We start from the raw sequence: 19,727 nt of genomic DNA, 5'->3' as shown, positions 1-19,727 counted from the left end.
ATAAAAGAGTCCACTTATCATTTTTACCATTAGTACCTACATCAAGATGAAAGAAGTGGTGTCGCTCAATTTAATTATTTTAGTGATAAGTTGCAAGACATACGCAGATGGAGGTAAGGCAAGTAAAATATTACAGCAATAGGTACTCAAATAAAAGTTTTACAGAATTTATTCTCAACACTGCTAAATGTCAAATCCCAAATTTAAATCCGTTCACTGATGAACTAAAGGATATAATAAAATCCCTAAAATACACCTCTTGTGACACTTCTGAAATCGGCACATACATTACTAAAACGAAAAATGCAGCTGTATTGAACCTGAGAACAAGGTTCAGATCAAACTTTTCTTCAAAAAAAGTTAATTGTTTTTATTGTAACGTAAGTCGAAATGGTTCACTGGAAGATCCGGATGTTGGGATCAAGTAAAATGTCCATCTTCTTGAGTTTTGTGTACCTAATATAATTATATTTTTAGATTGTCGAAGTGTCAAAATTTTTTCAAGCAAACGGTGCTCAAATACGACAGTGTTAAGGTCACTTGTCAAGAATACGACTACACGAATAGTGAGTACAAGATTTCTTACGAGAACGTTCATAACCCTGTATTGATAAACAAGTGGATAAAAGAAAAGCTGGTGAGAAGCAACGCAACCAACGCTTTTAGTGTATTGCTGGTTGTACTAGACAGCACTTCCAGACTGAATTTTATGCGAGCGATGCCGCAAAGCTACAGCTTTCTTCGAGACAACAACTTCTTGGAAATGAAGGGTTATACGAAAATTGGCCGCAACACTTTTCCCAATGCTATGGCCCTTCTGGCAGGTTTCAATTTGACTCAGTCTCACCTCGAGTGCAAACCTGAAGAACTAAACGGTCTCGACCAGTGTCCGCTGTTGTGGTACGACTACCGCAAATTAGGGTACGTCACAGCTTACGCCGAAGACGCCACTCCAATCTCCACTTTCAATTTCAACAAGAAGGGTTTTACTGCTCCCCCTACAGACTACTACTTCAAACCACATCTAGAAGCAGCCGAGAAATTAAACGGTGAAAATGTAGAGAATTTGCCGTACTGCACAGGTCCAGAAACCAGCGGCGAGCGAATTTTAAACTTGGCCAAAGATTTCGCCCTCACGTTTAAAAATAAACCGACCTTCGGTGTCTTCTGGATGAACACCTTCACCCACAACGACGTGAACGCACCGTCTGCAATGGACGAAAAATTTAAACAGTTTTTCGTCGATATTAAAGACGCGGGAGTGTTGGACGAGAGCATTGTGTTCTTGTTGAGCGACCATGGGGTGAGGTACGGTGACATCAGAAAGACGCGCAGTGGTTGGCTGGAAGAAAGGATGCCAGTAAACATGATTTCTCTTCCGGACAAGTTTCAAAACAAGTTTAAACAGGAGTATGACAATCTCAAAGGAAATGCAGACAAGCTAACGAGTACTTACGACATGTTCATGACGCTGCAACACATTTTGACTCTATCTGGAGTGTCTTATACGAGCAGGAGGAGTTCGGCTTGTCCGAAATGTCTGTCATTGTTTGACAAAGTACCAAAAGACAGGTCGTGCAAAGATGCCGGGATTCCAGACGAGTGGTGCACTTGCATTGGATATTTTACCCCAATAGATCCCGACCACGAATACGTAAAAAGTGCTACAGCAATAGCACTAGACAAAATAAAATTGTCGATACGTTCAGAGCAACCGCTGGATGACTGTGAAGAGTACACTTTTCGTAAAATCATATCGTCGAGCATCTCCGACACGATTCTTGAAGGCAACGCCACGAAATATTTATTTGTGGTATTTGAAGCGGAAGAAGACACTACCTTTTTGCTTACAGTCAAATTTCAACAATTTGTTGACTACAGCTCGACATTTTTTATAAACCGAATTGATAACGAGGAGTTGTGCGTCTCAAGGAACAATGAATCTAAGACAAAATGTGGGTTGGCATAATGTTGAATTTTTTTCTCGATAAAACAATTTTTTTGCTCATTCTTTTGCACATGCAGTAGTAACTAGGACAAATTATTGTAATCTGGACGTCTCTAGTTTTAAGTTAAATAAAAAAAAAGTTCAAGATCTTGTTGGTATCCTTCAACATTTTTATCAGAGTGTTTTCGTTTTATTGATGATTTCGTAGAAACGCATAATCTGTTGTAATTTATATTTTTAATGATGATAACTGTTAAACGATAAACGATATTTATTTATATAAACAAATTCGCTGCGAGTCGAAGAGAACAAGTTGAGATCATTTCTCAACAAATCAGTATTCGAATAAGTCCTCCTCATTTAGTAAACAAATTTTTATTGTTTAGTACATGATGAGACAAATATTTGTTATTTGTGCACTGTTGTCATTGCTTGCTTTTCAACAATGCAGAGGCACCGGAGGTAACTTAACAACTGAGTCACAAGTTTTTATTACAAATTTTTTGCAGAATACATTCTTAACACATCAAAATGCAAAATTCCAAATATAGATGCGTTTAACGAGGAAGTGAAGAGTATAATGCAACCTAGTGGTTACATATCATGCAACGCCTCTGAACTTTTGACTTATGTTACCAAAACAAATACTTCAGCTGTGCTACACTTAAGAAAAGATCTGTTGCCTCAATATTCGCCTAAAGAAATAAAGTGTTGCTACTCTTACGTGAGTCGCAATGGATCAGTGCAGTATCCTGACGAAGGAATCACGTAAAGGTTTTACCCCGGTTACATCTCAGACTAAAGCTAATTTTCAGCATGACCAAGTGTAAACGTTTCCGGGAGAAGGTACTTCTGAAGTATGACAGTGTAATGGTCAATTGTACAGAATTTGATGAAGAGAAAAACTTGTCCAGAACTGTTTACGAAAACGTGCACAACCCAATACTTGTGAAAGACTCGCTAAAAGAAAAATTGAAAAGTGGTAGTACCAAACCGATAAGTGTGTTGTTGGTAGTGGTCGACAGCATTTCTCGTCTGAATTTTATAAGGACGATGCCACAAAGCTACGACTTTCTGTTGAAAAATGACTTTGTGGAAATGAAAGGATACACTAAAGTTGACGACAACACATTTCCAAACGCTATGGCATTCTTGACGGGTTTCAACTTGAGCAAGTCGTACCAAATCTGCAAACCTGGTAGTGTCAAAGGACTAAACCATTGCCCCATGATCTGGTACGACTACCGTAATCTGGGTTACGTTACAGCCTACGCCGAAGACGACACTCCTATTGGTACCTTCAATTATCAAAAGAAAGGTTTCGCGGAACCACCGACAGACTACTACTTCAAACCACACTTGGAAGCTTCAGAAACACTGAAAATTGTGAAAACCTTCACTATGCCATACTGTACAGGTCCAGAAAGCGCAGGCGAACGCGTTCTAAACCTAGCCAAAGACTTCGCAATCACCTTCAAAAACCACTCCAGTTTTGGTATGTTCTGGATGAACACTTTCAGCCACAACGATATCAACGCACCTTACGGTATGGACACAAAAGTGAAGCAGTTTTTCCTTGACATACGAAACGCTGGGGTGTTGAATGACAGTATTGTGATCTTCTTGAGCGACCACGGGGTGAGGTACGGCAGTATCAGAACTACTCAAAGTGGGTGGTTTGAAGAGAGGATGCCAGTGAACATGATCTCGGTCCCGAAGCACTTCCGGATGAAATTTAACAGACAGTACAAGAATCTCAAAGACAATTCGAATAAGCTGACCAGTACTTACGATTTGTACATGACATTGCAGCACGTTTTGACGTTGTCGGGTCTTCCTTATAACGTGACCCGAAGCTCTTCCTGTCCAAAATGTGTGTCTTTGTTCCAGAAAATTCCAACAAGGAGGTCGTGTAAAGACGCGGGGATACCTTTCCAGTGGTGTACTTGTATGGGACATTTTCATACAATTGATAGCAAGGAAGTGTTGGCAAGAAATGCGACTGAGTTGGCACTAACTAGAATAAAAAATGTGATACATACTAAATTTTCAGGAAGTCATTGTGTAGATTATTCTTTGGAGGAGATTTTGTCCGCTAGTATTTCAGAATCCAGCAATAACAAAATGAAACATCTTTTTGTTGTTTTCAAAACTACATCACAAAACGTATTTCTAACAACGGTCAAATTCAAGCAATTTGTTAATGTTAATTCTACTTTCTATGCAATTAGGTCTAACAATATGCACTACTGTATTACGAGGTCTCAAGAGAAGTTGTAATGCAGTGTTCGTTACGTAGTTGAATACATTAATGAAATCGTATACTATTGCGTTTATTATCTTGAAATGTTTTAATCGTGCACAAGTAATTAGTTGTGGTTGTTTAATTACAAATAGCAATCACTGAATGGTACGTGCTGTGGTTACATCATTTAAAAATGTATTGAGAAAAAGTTTAATGTGGTGTCAGTTCTTTTACACAAGACAACAGAACTATTGATAAAGTAACACGTTAACATTTATCAGACAAGTACATTCAGTATTAATTACCAACAAGTGAAAAGAACCAGATCGACATTTCGAGGTGAGTGATTTGATCTCATTATTTATTAAAGACAACATTCGTTACGGAAAGTGCCCACGTGTTGCATAAGTAGGTGAAATGTCAAAAAAGGGTTTTTTAGTATTTTGGGAGGATACGGTATTTAAGTGCTATAAATAAATATGTTATCATAAAAATTCAGATAATGTTGTTTTTCATTTCTAGAGGATTTTGTTGTATGAAGAGTCAGTTAGAATTTGCAATAACTGAATCCAAAATATTTCTCTTTGGGTATTAATGCCAAGATGATTTCATGCAATAGTAGTTTATTTGACGAGTTCTTGTGTAAATTGGGGTTTTTTGGCACGAGTCGGCCAGTTTAAAGGCCCACGAGTGCCAAAAAAGCCCAATTTACACACGAACGAGTTGAATACAACGTTTTTTTGTTCGACGAGCTCCCTAAAGACTCCAAATCGCTTAAAATCTTTAAAATTAGCTTGACGTTTCGTTTTGACAAGTGGTGACATTTATCAAAATCCGTTCACGTAGGAGAAATTTCTCAAATTCTGACAGTGCGAACAAAAAATTATTTTTATATGTAAACGTGGTTTTGTATTAATCATGTTTATTTAATAAATAATAACACTGCTATCTTTGCAAAACAAGATTTTTGCGTAATAATAAGAATTAAGGTTTGTTTTGTTAAACATTGGCTTGACTCAATAAGGAAATTATTCTTATACAGGCTGTTTTCGAAGTTGAAGCGTTTCTTGTAACATGTGGTATTATACATTATTCTTAAGAATTTTAGCCTGAATTTTCTTAGTAAATGTTTGTATTAACGGAGATAACACTACTTTACAAATAATTAATTTCTTTATACAGGTATAGGTATAGGTATAGCGTTATTTTTATGTTTAGTTGCCTTCTATAAAACACAAATGATGGTCGAAATGTTTTTATCACTTCACAGTTTTTTGCTAAGAAACACATAATTTTTTTGCTTCTCTGCAAGGATGCCTGCGATTTAAAGTTCATTGTTTTAAGACATCTGGTATCAGAAAGTATACTAAATTGTACAAAATGTCTAATAGTAAATCGTGTAGGGCGGTTTATACAGGGTGTTTTCGAAGTTGAGGTGTTCCTTTTAACATGTGATAGTATGCGTTGTTCTAAAGAGTTTTAGCCAAAGTCACCTTAGTAAAATGTGTACGACAATGAAGATACAATAAGTTAATTTTTTTGAAATTTTTGAAACCGGTCCTGTTCAAATTTGTGCTGATTTGTTAGAAATTAGAATTGACAAAAAAAAATCAAATCAGCATGGCCGTTAATCAAAAATACTGTCAGAGTTGTCATCTAATTAGTCGGAATGGCTTTATCATTACGAAAATAATGACCTCACAGAGATGTTGCTAATGTATGGGCAATGTTATCAAAATGCAGTTGCGGTATCCAGAGAGTACGCAGAGTGATTTTCAGAAAAACACCAAACTGGGCCACGTCAGTTATTATAATCTAGTACAGCGGAGAAATAGACAGGACCGGACTTAAAATTTTAGAAAACAATAAAAATATACAATCAATTATCTCCGTTAATACAAACATTTTACTAAGAGGATTTAGGCTAAAATTCTTAAGAATAATGTATAGTATCTCGTGTTACGAGGAACCCCTCAACTTCGAAAACACCCTGTATTTGCAAAAAAAGAAAGACCTATATCAGAAGCACTGAAAACAGCATACGAGTATCTGCATTATTTTGGGTTTACAATAACAAATTAAGAGAAGAAATGGGTGCCACATGTTTTTTGTGAAAGCTGCAGGATCTATGCAGGATAACTCTAATACGATGGATGTCTGAAGAAAAAGTATTTCTTCAATTTGGATCCTTTAAATATACTAAGTGACAAAGAAAGGTAAACACCTCTTTATTGATCAATTTTGGAGAATCAAGCTCTGTTGTCATCCTACGACGTCCGGTGCCCCTAGTCCTGTGTTCACGGCCTTCTTGAGTCCAAGCCTGATAACATCTTAAAATGGTGCGTACAGATCTGCCAGTTCTTCTGGCAATTTCTTTAACTGACAAACCTGCTTCTCATAACATAACAGCCTACAATCCGCCCTCTTTCAAAGTCATTAAGCTGAGGAATGTGACCAAGTCTACGCACTCGCGGCTTTTCTCGCCTTACAAAAACACTTTTCAACAAGTTTTCTGAAATTCAAAAATCAAAAATTTCAATGTAGAGAAAATTTCCTTACACTTGCCATAACCGAACCAGCAAGACAAAAGGCAGAATACTACATAGATACGGCTGCAAATTTAATCATTTCTTTATTAATCATTTGACCTGACCTGACCTGAGCCAAAACACATTTGCCCGCTAAAATTTATTGAAATAAAACTATAAGCACTGGGTGTTTACCTTTCTTTGTCACGTAGTATATGTTGTCAAAGGATTTTTAGGAAATAAAAAAGATGACAAATATCGGGGAATTGTTGCTAAATTATTGCAAAATTATCACCAGATGGGCGTAAATATGTCTCTTAAAATGCATTTCCTTCACTCGCATTTGGACTTTTTTCCTGAAAACTTAGGTAACACGAGCGACGAGCAGGACGAGCGGTTTCATTAGGATCTGAAAATTTTTCAAGATTGGCAAAAAGGCTTTTGTGATGAAAGTATGTTAGGGGATTACTGTTGGTCTGTTATAAGGGAAACTGATGCAGGAAATTATAAGAAACAAAGTAAAATAGGTCATTTTTTATTTTGTTGATCTAGGAATTACTCTTGTATTATTAATATTAATTATTAAATAGTTGTTTAACATGACGTGATAGAATGTTTTGAATATTTTTTCTGAACTCAGTGCCCCAAAATCTATAAGACATTGCAATTTGCAGCTAAGGTATATAAACCGTGTAAACCACTGTAACTGATTGTATATTTTTATTGTTTTATAAAATTTTAAGTCCGGTCCTGTCTATTTCTCCGCCGTACTAGATTAATAACTGACGGGGCCCAGGATGATGTCTTTCCGGAAATCGCTCCGCGTACTCTCTAGAGTCTGGACGCCGCGGCTGCATTCTGATAACATTGCCCATACATTAGCAACATATCTGTGAGCTCGTTATTTTCGTAATGATGAGTTAACCCATTTCGACTAATTATTAGATGACAACTCTGACAGTATTTTTTATTAACGTCCATGCTCATTTGATTTTTTTTGTTAATTCTAATTTCTAACAAATAAGCGCAAATTTGAGTAGGACTGGTTTCAAACATTTCAAAAAAATATACATATGTACTTACTGTATCTTCATTGCGGTACACATTTTACTAAGGTGATTTTAGCTAAAACTCTTTAGAACAACGCATACTATCACATGTTAAAAGGAACGCCTCAACTTCGAAAACACCCTGTATACATTACATACAGGGTGACTTTGAAGGTTGTGCAGATATTTTAACATGTGATCGAACCCCACAAAAGGTAACGATTGAGCCACTAATGCCTTATACAGATGTTGATATTTTTCGAGAAAAAAGGGGTAAAAGTTTTTCAAAAAAAGTTTGGGAGCCACTAAATTTTATGAAAAAATGGGTAAAAAAAGTCATAATAGACTTCCAAATTAAGTCACTTTGACAAGAACATCAATCTTAACCTCAATTTAAATCATAAATGTCTTTCATCAACCTAGAGAACCGCGTTATGAATTTTGATCTATGGCGCAGCCCGTGGACATTTAAAGCTAGCATGGCAAATCTACGGTGAAAAGTTGCCTCAAAGGATACTTCCCAATGCACGAACCTTTATAAACGTTGTGCAGTATTTTCGCGATTTCGGGCGTTTCCGGATGAATAAGCATGATCTTGGCTGCCAACGAGAAGATTGCATTTTACTTGTAGAAGAAGACATTCCTCACGAAATCCAAGAGCGTCACTTCCAGCAGTCATTTTAATAAACATGTGGGTTGAGATTGTTGAAAATCACCTCGCAGGTCCCTGTGTTTTACCTCCCGGTTTGAATGTATGTAGATGGTTATCATCAACTTTGAAGCGAAGTTTTGCCCGAATTAGTCGAGGAAATTCCTCTACCAATTCGACGAAATATATGGTATTCTCACGTTCAAAACGCCGCTCAGGAGAGGCATTCTGAATCGAGTTCGGTTTTCTTGGACACGTGAAGCAAACGATGGCATGCATTTCGAGTAACTTCTTTGATGTTTCATTTAGTCTTTTTACTTTGTTGTTTTCTGAATAAGCAGGGACTAATTATACAGAACATTTCACGAGTGATTATGAACCCGACGGAATTGAAAATGCAACCCACAATACATTTGCAACGCTAACGTGGATATTTGTTTTTTGATTTAAAAAACGAACTGCGCAGTTTCCTAAATTTAGCATAAATGTCATATTCGCTTGGTTAAATGAAATTGTGAACAAACAAAGAGTTTTAGGCATTTTGTTTATTGTTTGCATAAATGCGCAACGGCAGAGGCCTTTTTATTACATTCGCCTTAAATCAGCATCATGTATCTTTTCTCATTTTAACTGTCGTATTTTAATCTTTTCGTAAAGGTCAGTTGCGATAAATAAAATGTTTGAAAGCAAAGCTATCATGGATTCATAATTTCATTAAAAAAAAAAATACGATATTTAAAATATCGACGTTAGCGTTGCAAATGTATTGTGGGTTGCATTTTCAATTTCGCCGGGCTCATTATCACTTTATTGTGTATTATCATCATTTCACAAATTTTAACAAAAATTCCTGATGAAACTCAAATACCTAACTTTAACGATAAAAACGAAACATATCCTCGAATGACAGAAAAACTTGATATTTTAGGTTGGTCGTACGTCAAAAGGGCTCCGCAAATTTGAAATTTTTCAGCATTTCCTAAACAAAGTGACTGATTTCTTTGATTCTCTTATAAACCATTAACATTTGTATAAGGCAAGTTGGATTGTTTTGTTTTTTTTAACACGTACCTACTATCTCAGGTTAAAATATCTGCACAACCTTCAAAATCAGACTGTATATTGCGTGATCAAGAAAATTTGTAATCCAGTCAGCCTTGTAGATGAAGCATGTCTTCTCCGATTGAGATGCTTATCTAATTGTGCCATCTAAAGCTACGTCATTTTGAAGACTTTGATTAAGTTAATCTCAGTTGCTAAAAATTTGATATACCTACTTAATGTTTAATTAAAACACTTATTAGGTAAAAACTGCAACCGTTATAACTTATTCTTGACGTTAATTTAGATTTTTCATCAAATTTTTGCAAAGCATTTCGTTGTAATTTAAACCACAGCTGCACTCATGTCACGTGAAACGTCAACAAATAACATCCTAACCACACTTTCTTGCATTCGTGTTTTTTGGCAGTCGTTTATGCAATACCTATTGCTAAAATTTAAGAAAATAAATGTCATCGTGGTATACGAATATCAGAGCTAGACAATCTGACCTGACCTGATCTGACCTTCGAACCACGTCCGAGTTCGCAGTGTTAAACAGTTGTATGTCTGAAGTGAATTTAAATGAGTTTCGTAAAGAGAAATTCATTGATGTGAAGTCAACTCCGAATAATAAAATATCATTTAGAGCAGCATCATGAAGTCAATGTTTTTAAGTGGAGGTCAAGAATTTTCAAGACATGAGAAAATGTTAACAATTCAATGAAAGTATTATATTGTCAACCATAATGTAACAAGTGGTATGATGATATCTATACGAGTGGAACTAAGCAGTAGTTTCAACGAGGATAGGACTAGTTGATTGTGCTGCTCCGGTTTTACGAGTCATATCATGGATTAATAATCACATCACGAGTTTATACTTATTTAACGAGAGAATGAATGAATAAATGAGGAACATTTAAATTCATAAACAGACGCTACTGGCTTTACTTTTTAATAACTGTATTTGTTGGAATTGACCTACTGATTGCTTCACTATATCAGCGACGCCCCTCCAACGATTAGTACCTACATCATTTTTCAGCTCATATAGCGCAATTTGGAGAAGCATTTTTAGCTGTCAAAAATTGACAGATGTTACATGAAACAGGTGACAGGTCCTTTTCTTTTATGTTACCGTTGTTATATCCATGTTGTTACCCCATTTCATACTTTCTAGTGTAAATTTTACAAAATTGTGTGGTGTAAGTCGTGTTTTGGGGAAAATCTGTTAAAATGTGTCAAATGTCGAATATTATAAAGGTCAAATAAGATTTTCTGTGAGATTTGAAATCGGAAGTATTTTTTATATAAAGAATAAACAACGCTCACGTTGATTTGGCATAATGGGAGACCATGATTTATTTTTTTAACGTTGGACACACTGTTTGATTTCCGTCACTATGACATACGGACCGATCAAAATGAACATAACATGTTGCTGAATTTCCTGCGACGTCTGAGTATTTTTCTATTGACAACAATGCACTAGAGACTAGACATTGACGCTAGTTATAACCTCAAAACTTAGAAAAACATGACGTAATTCAACAGACAGCTTTACTACCAAATTAAATGCAAAATTTCCATGGCCTCACATTATGTCAAAACAACGTGAACGTGAATGCATTTTATATTTTGACACAGCAATGTTCAGACAAACGAAATATTGCCACTTGTGCAGGAAGTAATAATAACAAAAGGTAATTTTCACAACAACGGATTTATTGTTTATTAAAAACATTAATCAAATTTTACTACCATAGAAATTCAGATAACACGTAACGTTTAATAACTGTCGATAAGAAACTCACCAACTTTATAAGAGTGCTGTGCTAGACTTGTGACATCCGTGACACATATTATTGCTTTTACATACCACAAGTAAGTAACTTCGTTTCAAGTCATCATCACTTTACGAATTTGTCACTTGACTTCCTCGTTACGTTGCACTGAATGTCTAGGATCAAGTTTTTAGAAAATGCAGAACGAAAGTCGATACAAATTTCTATGTTCTTACAAAAGAATGTTTGTTGTTCTACTTACACTAATATGTTGCTTAAGTTTAATCCTGTTTCACCTAACCGATATAGCAGAAAGAGAGTCTTTAAACTGTAAGTCAAAATGAAAAAAATTATACAGTTGCTAATAAATATGCTTTCAATGGTAGACATCCCAGACAAACCACATTTTTCGGAAAAGGGCTTTACTGACCTTGATGCAGATAAAGAATGGAAATGTCAGATTCCTAAAGTAGGGCCCTATGGCTTTCCATCTGCTGTATACCACAGCAACCTCAAATACGCCCCTTGCAGCAGACTAGAACCATTGACTTACGTTTCCAAAACAAATAATAATCCCACTCTTTACATAAACAATGAAGTAGCTCCACTTTATTCAAAATTTGGAATACGGTGTTGTTACTCCAACATCGAGAGACGCAACTATACGCAAAGTCCTGACAGTTATTACAGGTATCTGGTATTTCTCATGCAATCAAAACCTGTACAAAAGAAATTTTCAGTTTGTCTGTTTGTAATCAATTTCAACAAAGTGTGATCTTGGAGCAAGACTTTGTGAGAGTGAGATGCCGAAATTTCAAGAAAACCATTTACCAAAACACTCACTCCGCGATCATTGTGAGAAAAAAGTCAAAAAACAAAGAGAGGAAGGAGGAGCTGGCGTTCAGCGTGTTGGTTTTGGGAATGCACAGCGTGTCGAGACTGAACTTCATCAGAAGTCTTCAAAAGACGCATTTGTATCTTTTGATGAACGGGTGGATGTCTGCAAAGGGTTACAACAAGATTGCCGACGAGGCTTTCCCAAACCGTATGGCTGCCATAACTGGGCTCAACGAAACTCAGATATATGAACCTCACAGCGATTGTAATCCCTTCCAAAGCGACACCTTCCACCGTTGTCCTTTTATTTGGAACGAGTTCAAAAAATACGGATATGTCACAGCGTACGGTGAAGACAACACCAATTACAGTCCGTTCAATTTAGAAAAAAAGGGTTTTACCCATCGACCAACAGATTACTACTTCAGGCCGTACTTCCTCGCCTCGGAAACACTGCAAACCAAGAAAAAATCAGGAGTATTGTACTGTTCAGGCCCAGAGACTTCAACTGAAAGAGTTTTGAACGTGGTTCGAGATTTCGTTACCACTTTCAAAAAAAGGCCAAGTTTTGGGTACTTCTGGATGAACAGTTTTAGCCAAAGCGACATCAGTACGCCTTCACGAATGGACAAGAAACTCAAACAATTTTTTGAATTCATCGCCAGCACGGGAGTGTTAAAGACGACTGTTGTGGTCTTTTTGAGCGACCACGGAGTCCGATTTGGGAAGTTTAGAGACACACCACATGGATGGTACGAGGAAAGACTACCTTTCCTGTACATTTCAGTGCCTGGGCGGTTAAGACTGGCATTTCCTACTGACCACGACAACCTTTACAGAAACATGAACAAACTGACAAATCCGTATGACCTCTACATGACTCTGCAACATTTACTCATAATGTCAGGGTTTCAACATGAAATAAAACCAGCCAAAGGCTGTCCCAACTGTCAGCCTCTCTTCACCGACATCGATCCTGGAAGGACCTGCGAAGACATAGCCATCAACGAACACTGGTGCGTTTGTCACAATTTCGAACGGGCTCGACTAGACGTCAAGTTTCCAAGACAAGCGGCTGTTTTTATCGTCGATCAGATCAATGCGCTGGTACGTTCTCAAGATAAAGACTTGAAGTGCGAAAGATTTTCTCTCCGGAAGATTGTCCGGGCTTTTGCTACTCGAATCGATCACGAAGATGACAAATACTTGGTTTTGGTACTTGAAACCAAACCGAAAGTAATTTTTGAAGCCACGCTTCGGTACAGACCCGGTACTAACCAAACTTTTGAAATGAAGGGGAGCAGTAGCAGACTATCTGGACCACACAACAGATGTATCAATGTTGATAATGTTTTGTTAAAGAAGTACTGCTATTGCAAAGGGTGACGTGATACTGTTGGTACTTCAATTTTTTTCAATTTTAATGAAGAGAAATGGTAATCGTAAATGTGAATACAAACGTGGTGATAAATTACTGAATATTTCTGATGCCGACTTTGATGTGATAAGTATTCATAAATATTATCACTGTTTATTGGACTATTTAGCGTTATCTTGCTGATATTCTAGTATATTAAAATATTTTTTTTTAACTTCAGAACATGTTTTCATAATGCAAATGTACAATGTACCTATCTTTTTTTGCAGCTGATAACATTTGTTGTTTTATAGTTACATATATAATTAATTTTCATTCACGTATCATTTCTTCCTTCGTTTGTTGTATTTTCTTTTCTTGATCCCTCACGAAACAGCACTCTAGCTAAAGTAGCTGGTTGCGATAAAACTTATTACTATGGTAACAAGCCATTTATATGTGACGTAGTGAAGTACATGTCTTTGCAAAACAATAAAATGACAGTTAGTGTCCGCATGGTGGAGTAAAGTGGCATCGCTTCCTGTAAGTATTTGTTACAAGTCTGTTGCACCATGTGTCCTGTCGATTTTTTCTTTTTCACACGTGACACGTGTTGCTTATAGCTCTTAGTTTCCTGTCTGTTGCTAATTTTTTGCAGTGTTCTCCCCGACTCCTACAAGAATTTACTGCGGGTTCAAGTTACATTGAAATCTGATCCGCCCAATACTATTTTGTTGTTGATTATGATGACATTTAACATTCAAAGAAACGTACTTGCACTCGTATTTGTATTGTGTGTGTCGGTGCTGGTGTTGTTTTACGCAAACGACTCCATGAGCGTAATATATTCCAGTCTTCTTAAAATCGAAAATGACCCCTTGGATAAAAGTGAGTCTCCTTCGAAAGTCTACAGTTTATCACTTACAGTCTCTTCCAGAGGCAAATTATTTAGTGGACAGTTTAAAATGCAAAATTTTGAATCTCGATCCTTTCGATGATCGCGTCAAACAATTTTACCAGAGAAAAAATTACCAACCTTGTACGCAACTGGCACTGCTAACCCACACCACGACAAATTCCAACGTCGCCACTCTTCATGTGAACACTGAAGCCATGCAATGGTACTCATCCGAGAAAATCTCGTGCTGTTACGCTAATATTACAAGATCAAACTTGCCAAACGAGTTCGAGTAGGAAAAGTACCAATGCCGACCAATTTCAACAAATCAGTCATGGTTTCAGATTGTCGAGATGTGCTCCGTTTGAAGAAAATGTAACAATAACGAATGATTTTGTGAAAGTCGTTTGTACAGATGACAATAGGCTTCTAATTTACGAAAACTTGCACGCACCAATAACGATCAAGAACAACGTAAAAGCAAAACTAAAACTGATGGGGAACAAAGAGAGCGTCTTCAGTGTGCTGTTAATGGGGATTGACAGCGTGTCGAGACTGAATTTCATAAGAAGTCTTCCCAACTCGCACAAATTCCTCGTGGACCACGATTGGATATCCTTGAAGGGTTACAACAAAGTCGCCGACAACACCTACCCCAATGTGATGGCATTTCTGACAGGGTACAACGAACCGGATGCGTTTACAAAGTGCAAACCGAAAACCGTGGGCGGACTTGACAAGTGTCCCCTCCTCTGGTACGACTTTCGGCGTCTGGGGTACGCTACAGCTTACGCAGAAGACGAGAGTTGGATGAGTACTTTTAATTTGCACAAGGAAGGATTCAAAGAAAGTCCCACAGATTACTACTTCAGACCGTACTTCTTGGCATCGGCGACACTAGAGACCGTCAAGTACGACGGCTTGATGTACTGCACGGGTCCAGAGACTTCTGGCGAAAGGGTACTGAACCTGGCCAAGGATTTCGCCACCACGTTTATAGACAACCCCAGTTTCGGTCTGTTCTGGATGAACTCGTTCAGCCATAACGACCTCAACGGACCGTCGAGAATGGACGACAAGATCAAACAGTTCCTCCAGGATATCACCAACGCCGGAGTTCTGGAGAAGAGTTTTGTGATTTTTTTGAGCGACCACGGGCTCAGATTTGGACCGTTTCAAGATTCGTTCATGGGGTGGTTGGAGGATAGACTACCATTTATCTATCTTTGGGTGCCCCGGGGATTTATTCGCAAATTCCCTCGAGAGTACATGCACCTCAAGAACAACGTGCACAAACTGACAACTCCCTACGATCTTTACATGACCTTGCAACACTTGCTGGTGCTGTCGGGACGCAATTATAATACGACTCCAAGTCTTGCGTGTCCAAAATGTAAGTCTTTGTTTAGTGAAATCGAAGCTGACAGGTCTTGTGAGGATGTTGGTATCGACCAGCATTGGTGCTCTTGCACAGATTTCAATCCGATCAATCAAAACGCCCAAATTGTTCAAAAAGCAGCGCTGTATGTGCTCGATCAAATCCATAATACTATTCGGATAAGTCGGGGAGATCACATCTGCGCTAGATTTTCTCTTAAGAAAATTGTAGCTGCGAGTGTCTCTAAAAATGTCAAAGACACCAAGTACATTCTGTTAGTGATAGAAACCAAGCCGACAGCAAAATTTGAAGTTACTCTGATGTACAAACAGAGAAGGACCGGTCCAGTCTTTAAGGTTAAAGGTGGAATCAGCAGAACAGACAGATATGCTCTCACCAGCAAATGCACAAATCGACCAATGTTGCAAAAGTTTTGCTACTGCCTTTAGCTACAAGTAGAACAAACTACTAATATTTTTCATTTTGAAATCTATATTTTAGCACAGGTGTAGATTTAGCAGATGTTACATTATGTGTTGTCTTGTCGGTTTGTTGCAATTATTGGACTAAAAGTTGTAATTATCGTTAACTAAATAAATGAATTCATGTCGTCTGTCGTGAAGCTTTTTTTAAACTGAAATTCATTCAAGCTTTGAGAAGTATCGTAAATAGTTGAGTGATCGTTGGAAGAACAAGTCAGTTCAGGATCTGAAAAAGATTTGGTCTTACGCGTTCTGCATATCAGGCGGTTGAAAAGAAGATTTCCACAGATACAGTTTCGTGAAGGTGACAACAACCGCAGATTTTGAAAAATGTTGATGCGGCGACTTTCCAAAAAGCCTGAGCTTGACGAACAACCACCTAAAAGGTTGTGTCCTGATTTTGGCTACTTCTTGGTAGTGATTTACCTTCTTGGTTGTCACTTGGTGAAGACTTAACACTTCCTTCGTTATAAGCTGGTGGGGGTGAGTCAGGAATTCTTGTGGGAGTCGTTTGGCAGCTTCTACTGGTACCTTGAACACCATTTGTTTCCACATACTTTCCACCTGTAGTGCCATTACACGAATGCCGCAAAGTATTACATCTGGAACACCTTCAAAAACAAAAATTCAAATTGACCACAACAGAACACTGAACTACCGTTTTCCCTTTGTTTTGGAAGACATTTTGACAACGTCACTATAATCCGGTGGTGCCTCATAATCAGGAGGGTCATCCGGAATGATAATTTCTTCCTCGACATCACCCACGCCTTCTTCTATAATAGCATTTATGGTTTCTATGTGATCTTGTATTTGCCTCTCTTGGCGCGTCTTTATGTTAATCTTGTACAACAGTACGATCATCGCAAATATGAACCCAATTAAACCTGCAACACAATTTTAAGTGTTTGAGACAATCAGCAGATCCTTTCGTACCAAAACTGGTCAGCAGAAACGCCAAAGTTGTGGTTGTCAGTTCAGACAAGCCTTCCACTTTCGGGAAGTAGAAATGTGGTGTTTTGGACCACTGGCGCCGATCACGTGGATCTTTTGAACAAGTGATTGTGTACTCGTCGCTGTTGTCGCCGCAATGGTCAAAACCGTCGCACTTTAACAGCGAAGAAATGCATCTCTTGTTGTGACAAAGCAAATCGGAGCCTGCCAAACAGTCTTTGTAGTTGAAAGCAGCGTAGACCAGAGCCAAACGGGATTCAGGAAGAAATAGTCCCTTGAGGCGAATGTAGAATCCTTGCGAGATCGGAACGATGTGTTCGCGTTCTTTGGACAAGTAGAAGTGGGTCATGGAGAGTTTTAGATTTTCGACTAGTGGCCCATTAGAGGTTAGGCCTTGGCGTATAGTTAATTCGGTGCGTCCAGCTGGCAATACATAATTTTTTTCTCAGAACTGATTAGTTGTTAATAGTTACCAAATCCGGCGAACTTGACCACTTTGACGTACAAATGCGTCTTCATATGCAGATACGTTTCCGGTGGTTTGATTAGCCAAATGCAGTCAAACGACTTCATGCCTTCTTGGACCATGTCCATCATAGTAATGGCGCCGCCTAAATTATTCACGTGACCTCCGCAGTCTATATCTGGTGCCCGTTGCACATCACTGGCCTGCCCCAGTAAGAACGAGTAATAAGCTTTGAATCCAAGGTTTGTGGCTCCATTTGCATAAAATCTGATCATCAATGCAGAACCAGAACTCGTAATTACCGCCGGACGAAATAGATCTCCGGTAGTTACGTAAATTCTCTCACCGTTCCAGTCGAAGACCTACAATTAAACCTGAGGAAAAACTAACACCGACTGTAAACACCGACGTCTATTATCGACGCAGCTGCCACCAGAAAATCCGTAAACACCAGAGTGATCCTGCAGGTTTCGTTGGTGGACTCGCAAGTGACCACGTGCTCCATGGTCAAGTCCGAAGGGTACAAGTTGGGGAAAAAAGGAGTGGAGAGGGTTTGGCTGGCGTTATTCGCGTTGCCAAATTTTGGGAAGCCGGTCAAGTGGATCTTGTTGCCTGAAATTGAAAGTTCTCGATTTAGTTGGTTGATTCAAAGGGGCTTACGGTCTGTGTAGTAGTCTAAGGTGAAAGCGTGTTCGTAATGCTTGTTATACAGGAACGCGACAACTACTTTCCGGGTTTGGCTGTTGTATTCCAGTTGTGAGATGTTGTTGTGAAGGAAGCGACCACAAAACTGTTCAGATGACTGTTCAAAAGTCGGTTGGTAGATCCAAACGTAGTCGCAACCGCAAGTGTCGAAAACGCTAGATCGCTCGCAGTTTCGGGACAAATTCAAAAACCTTAAATTAAATTATCTTAAATATCTGCAAGTTATCGACATATAACATTCAAAAATTATTAATTGCATTATTATCGTTGATGCAACAGGAAACCGCAGTGGTTGGAAGTTTGAGCTCTGTGGTACGCCGCATTATGCAGTAAAGCAGTTTGATTCAAATTTATTTTATACATCTTAGGGACGAATAATTTTGAGCCAGTAACGCCAATTAATTTTTTTTATGACACATTTTTTCTAGCATTATACAGGGTGTTTTTGAAAGTTGTGCAGAAATTTTAATCACGAGCTACTGGCTTTATGTAGAACTCGGAAAAAATATTTAAAAAATTCTATGTCAAAAAATGCGGTTTCCTTGTTTTAAAGCACATTTCCTATAGGTTACTTCGCATTGGCATACATTTTATAAAACATGATATACAAGAGTGTATTTTTAAAATGTGCCGAAATTTTACCTACGAGGTTGTAGGACAACGTAGAAAACCAAAAGCATTTAAAAAAAATTGTAGCTCAAAAAATAAATGCCATTTTATTTTTTGACATAGAATTTTTTAAATATTTTTCCGAGTTCTACATGAAGCCAGTAGCTCGTGATTAAAATATCTGCACAACTTTCAAAATCACCCTGTAGAGCAACTTTCCAAAATACATGTTGGATTTTTGATGTAATATTTTTTATTTTGGCAAAATAGATCATTATCAAAAATCATTATTGAAATACTTTTTTACTTTATAATTATTTATTAGATATCAATTTTTCTATCCCAGCTGATTTGATTTAACAATTTTTTATCATAGTTTTTGATTGTACAACCTATTTAAACAAGTACCGAGCGATCATTTAAAAAATAAATCGAGTTTGCTGTGGAGCGTATGCTATAGCATGGGTTGCCATAGGTAACACGCCGACTCGATTTATTTTTTAATTGATCGTACCGTACTTGATAATACTTTGTACTTACGTGAATTTGATTTTGATAATACATGAGGGGCAAGAGATAAATTCCACTGTACAGCGTTTCTGGGCACCGGACCTGCTCCTGACGAATCTGTCAAAAATGTTGTTCTCATATTTGGCTTCCAGTGTTCCGGTTTCTCCATACTCCAGGTATATGCGTTGTCCATTGATGTGTCCGCAGATATCGTCCAAGAATTTGTTATCTTCGCTTCGTGTGTTAGAAGGGCAAAGTAATGAAATAAAGGTGATTCCTGGATT

General features: G+C 37.8%; 4 protein-coding genes across 6 annotated transcripts; 3 read left to right on the top strand and 1 right to left on the bottom strand.

The window, feature by feature from the left end:
• The first annotated feature begins 9 nt into the window (after positions 1-9).
• LOC138125317 (uncharacterized) lies at positions 10-2,064 on the top strand. Its single transcript, XM_069040564.1, has 3 exons — positions 10-113; positions 166-424; positions 478-2,064. Exons 1-3 carry the CDS (start codon positions 47-49, stop codon positions 1,967-1,969), a joined length of 1,818 nt encoding a protein of 605 aa, XP_068896665.1. The 5' UTR covers positions 10-46; the 3' UTR covers positions 1,970-2,064.
• Positions 2,065-2,239: 175 nt separating this feature from the next.
• Positions 2,240-4,270, top strand: LOC138125318 (uncharacterized). Its single transcript, XM_069040565.1, has 3 exons — positions 2,240-2,410; positions 2,458-2,716; positions 2,764-4,270. Exons 1-3 carry the CDS (start codon positions 2,338-2,340, stop codon positions 4,226-4,228), a joined length of 1,797 nt encoding a protein of 598 aa, XP_068896666.1. The 5' UTR covers positions 2,240-2,337; the 3' UTR covers positions 4,229-4,270.
• A 7,083-nt stretch (positions 4,271-11,353) lies between these two features.
• LOC138125315 (uncharacterized) lies at positions 11,354-16,339 on the top strand. 3 transcript variants are annotated; one of them, XR_011157410.1, is made up of 5 exons: positions 11,354-11,577; positions 11,634-11,937; positions 11,988-13,984; positions 14,100-14,329; positions 14,379-14,518. XR_011157410.1 is itself a non-coding variant. In XM_069040562.1 (4 exons), exons 2-4 carry the CDS (start codon positions 14,185-14,187, stop codon positions 16,164-16,166), a joined length of 1,881 nt encoding a protein of 626 aa, XP_068896663.1. In that variant the 5' UTR covers positions 13,472-13,984; positions 14,100-14,184; the 3' UTR covers positions 16,167-16,339. The 3 variants fall into 3 exon arrangements, 1 of the variants encoding a protein (XP_068896663.1); XR_011157409.1 differs by having other exon boundaries at positions 11,988-14,329; XM_069040562.1 differs by lacking the exons at positions 11,354-11,577; positions 11,634-11,937 and adding an exon at positions 14,684-16,339 and having other exon boundaries at positions 13,472-13,984; positions 14,379-14,631.
• Positions 16,307-19,727, bottom strand: Culd (CUB and LDLa domain; the record flags this gene model as incomplete). Its single annotated transcript, XM_069041051.1, has 8 exons — positions 16,307-16,578; positions 16,626-16,810; positions 16,858-17,086; positions 17,136-17,576; positions 17,627-17,981; positions 18,029-18,231; positions 18,280-18,515; positions 19,474-19,727. Coding segments are annotated over 8 exons (2,175 nt in total), but the record flags the coding sequence as incomplete, so codon positions are not given.

The sequence above is a fragment of the Tenebrio molitor genome, chromosome 3, assembly GCF_963966145.1.
Source record: "Tenebrio molitor chromosome 3, icTenMoli1.1, whole genome shotgun sequence".
NCBI lineage: Eukaryota > Metazoa > Arthropoda > Insecta > Coleoptera > Tenebrionidae > Tenebrio > Tenebrio molitor.
The sequence above is the reverse complement of the archived record's forward strand: the minus strand, read 5'-3'. Positions and strand labels throughout refer to the sequence as shown.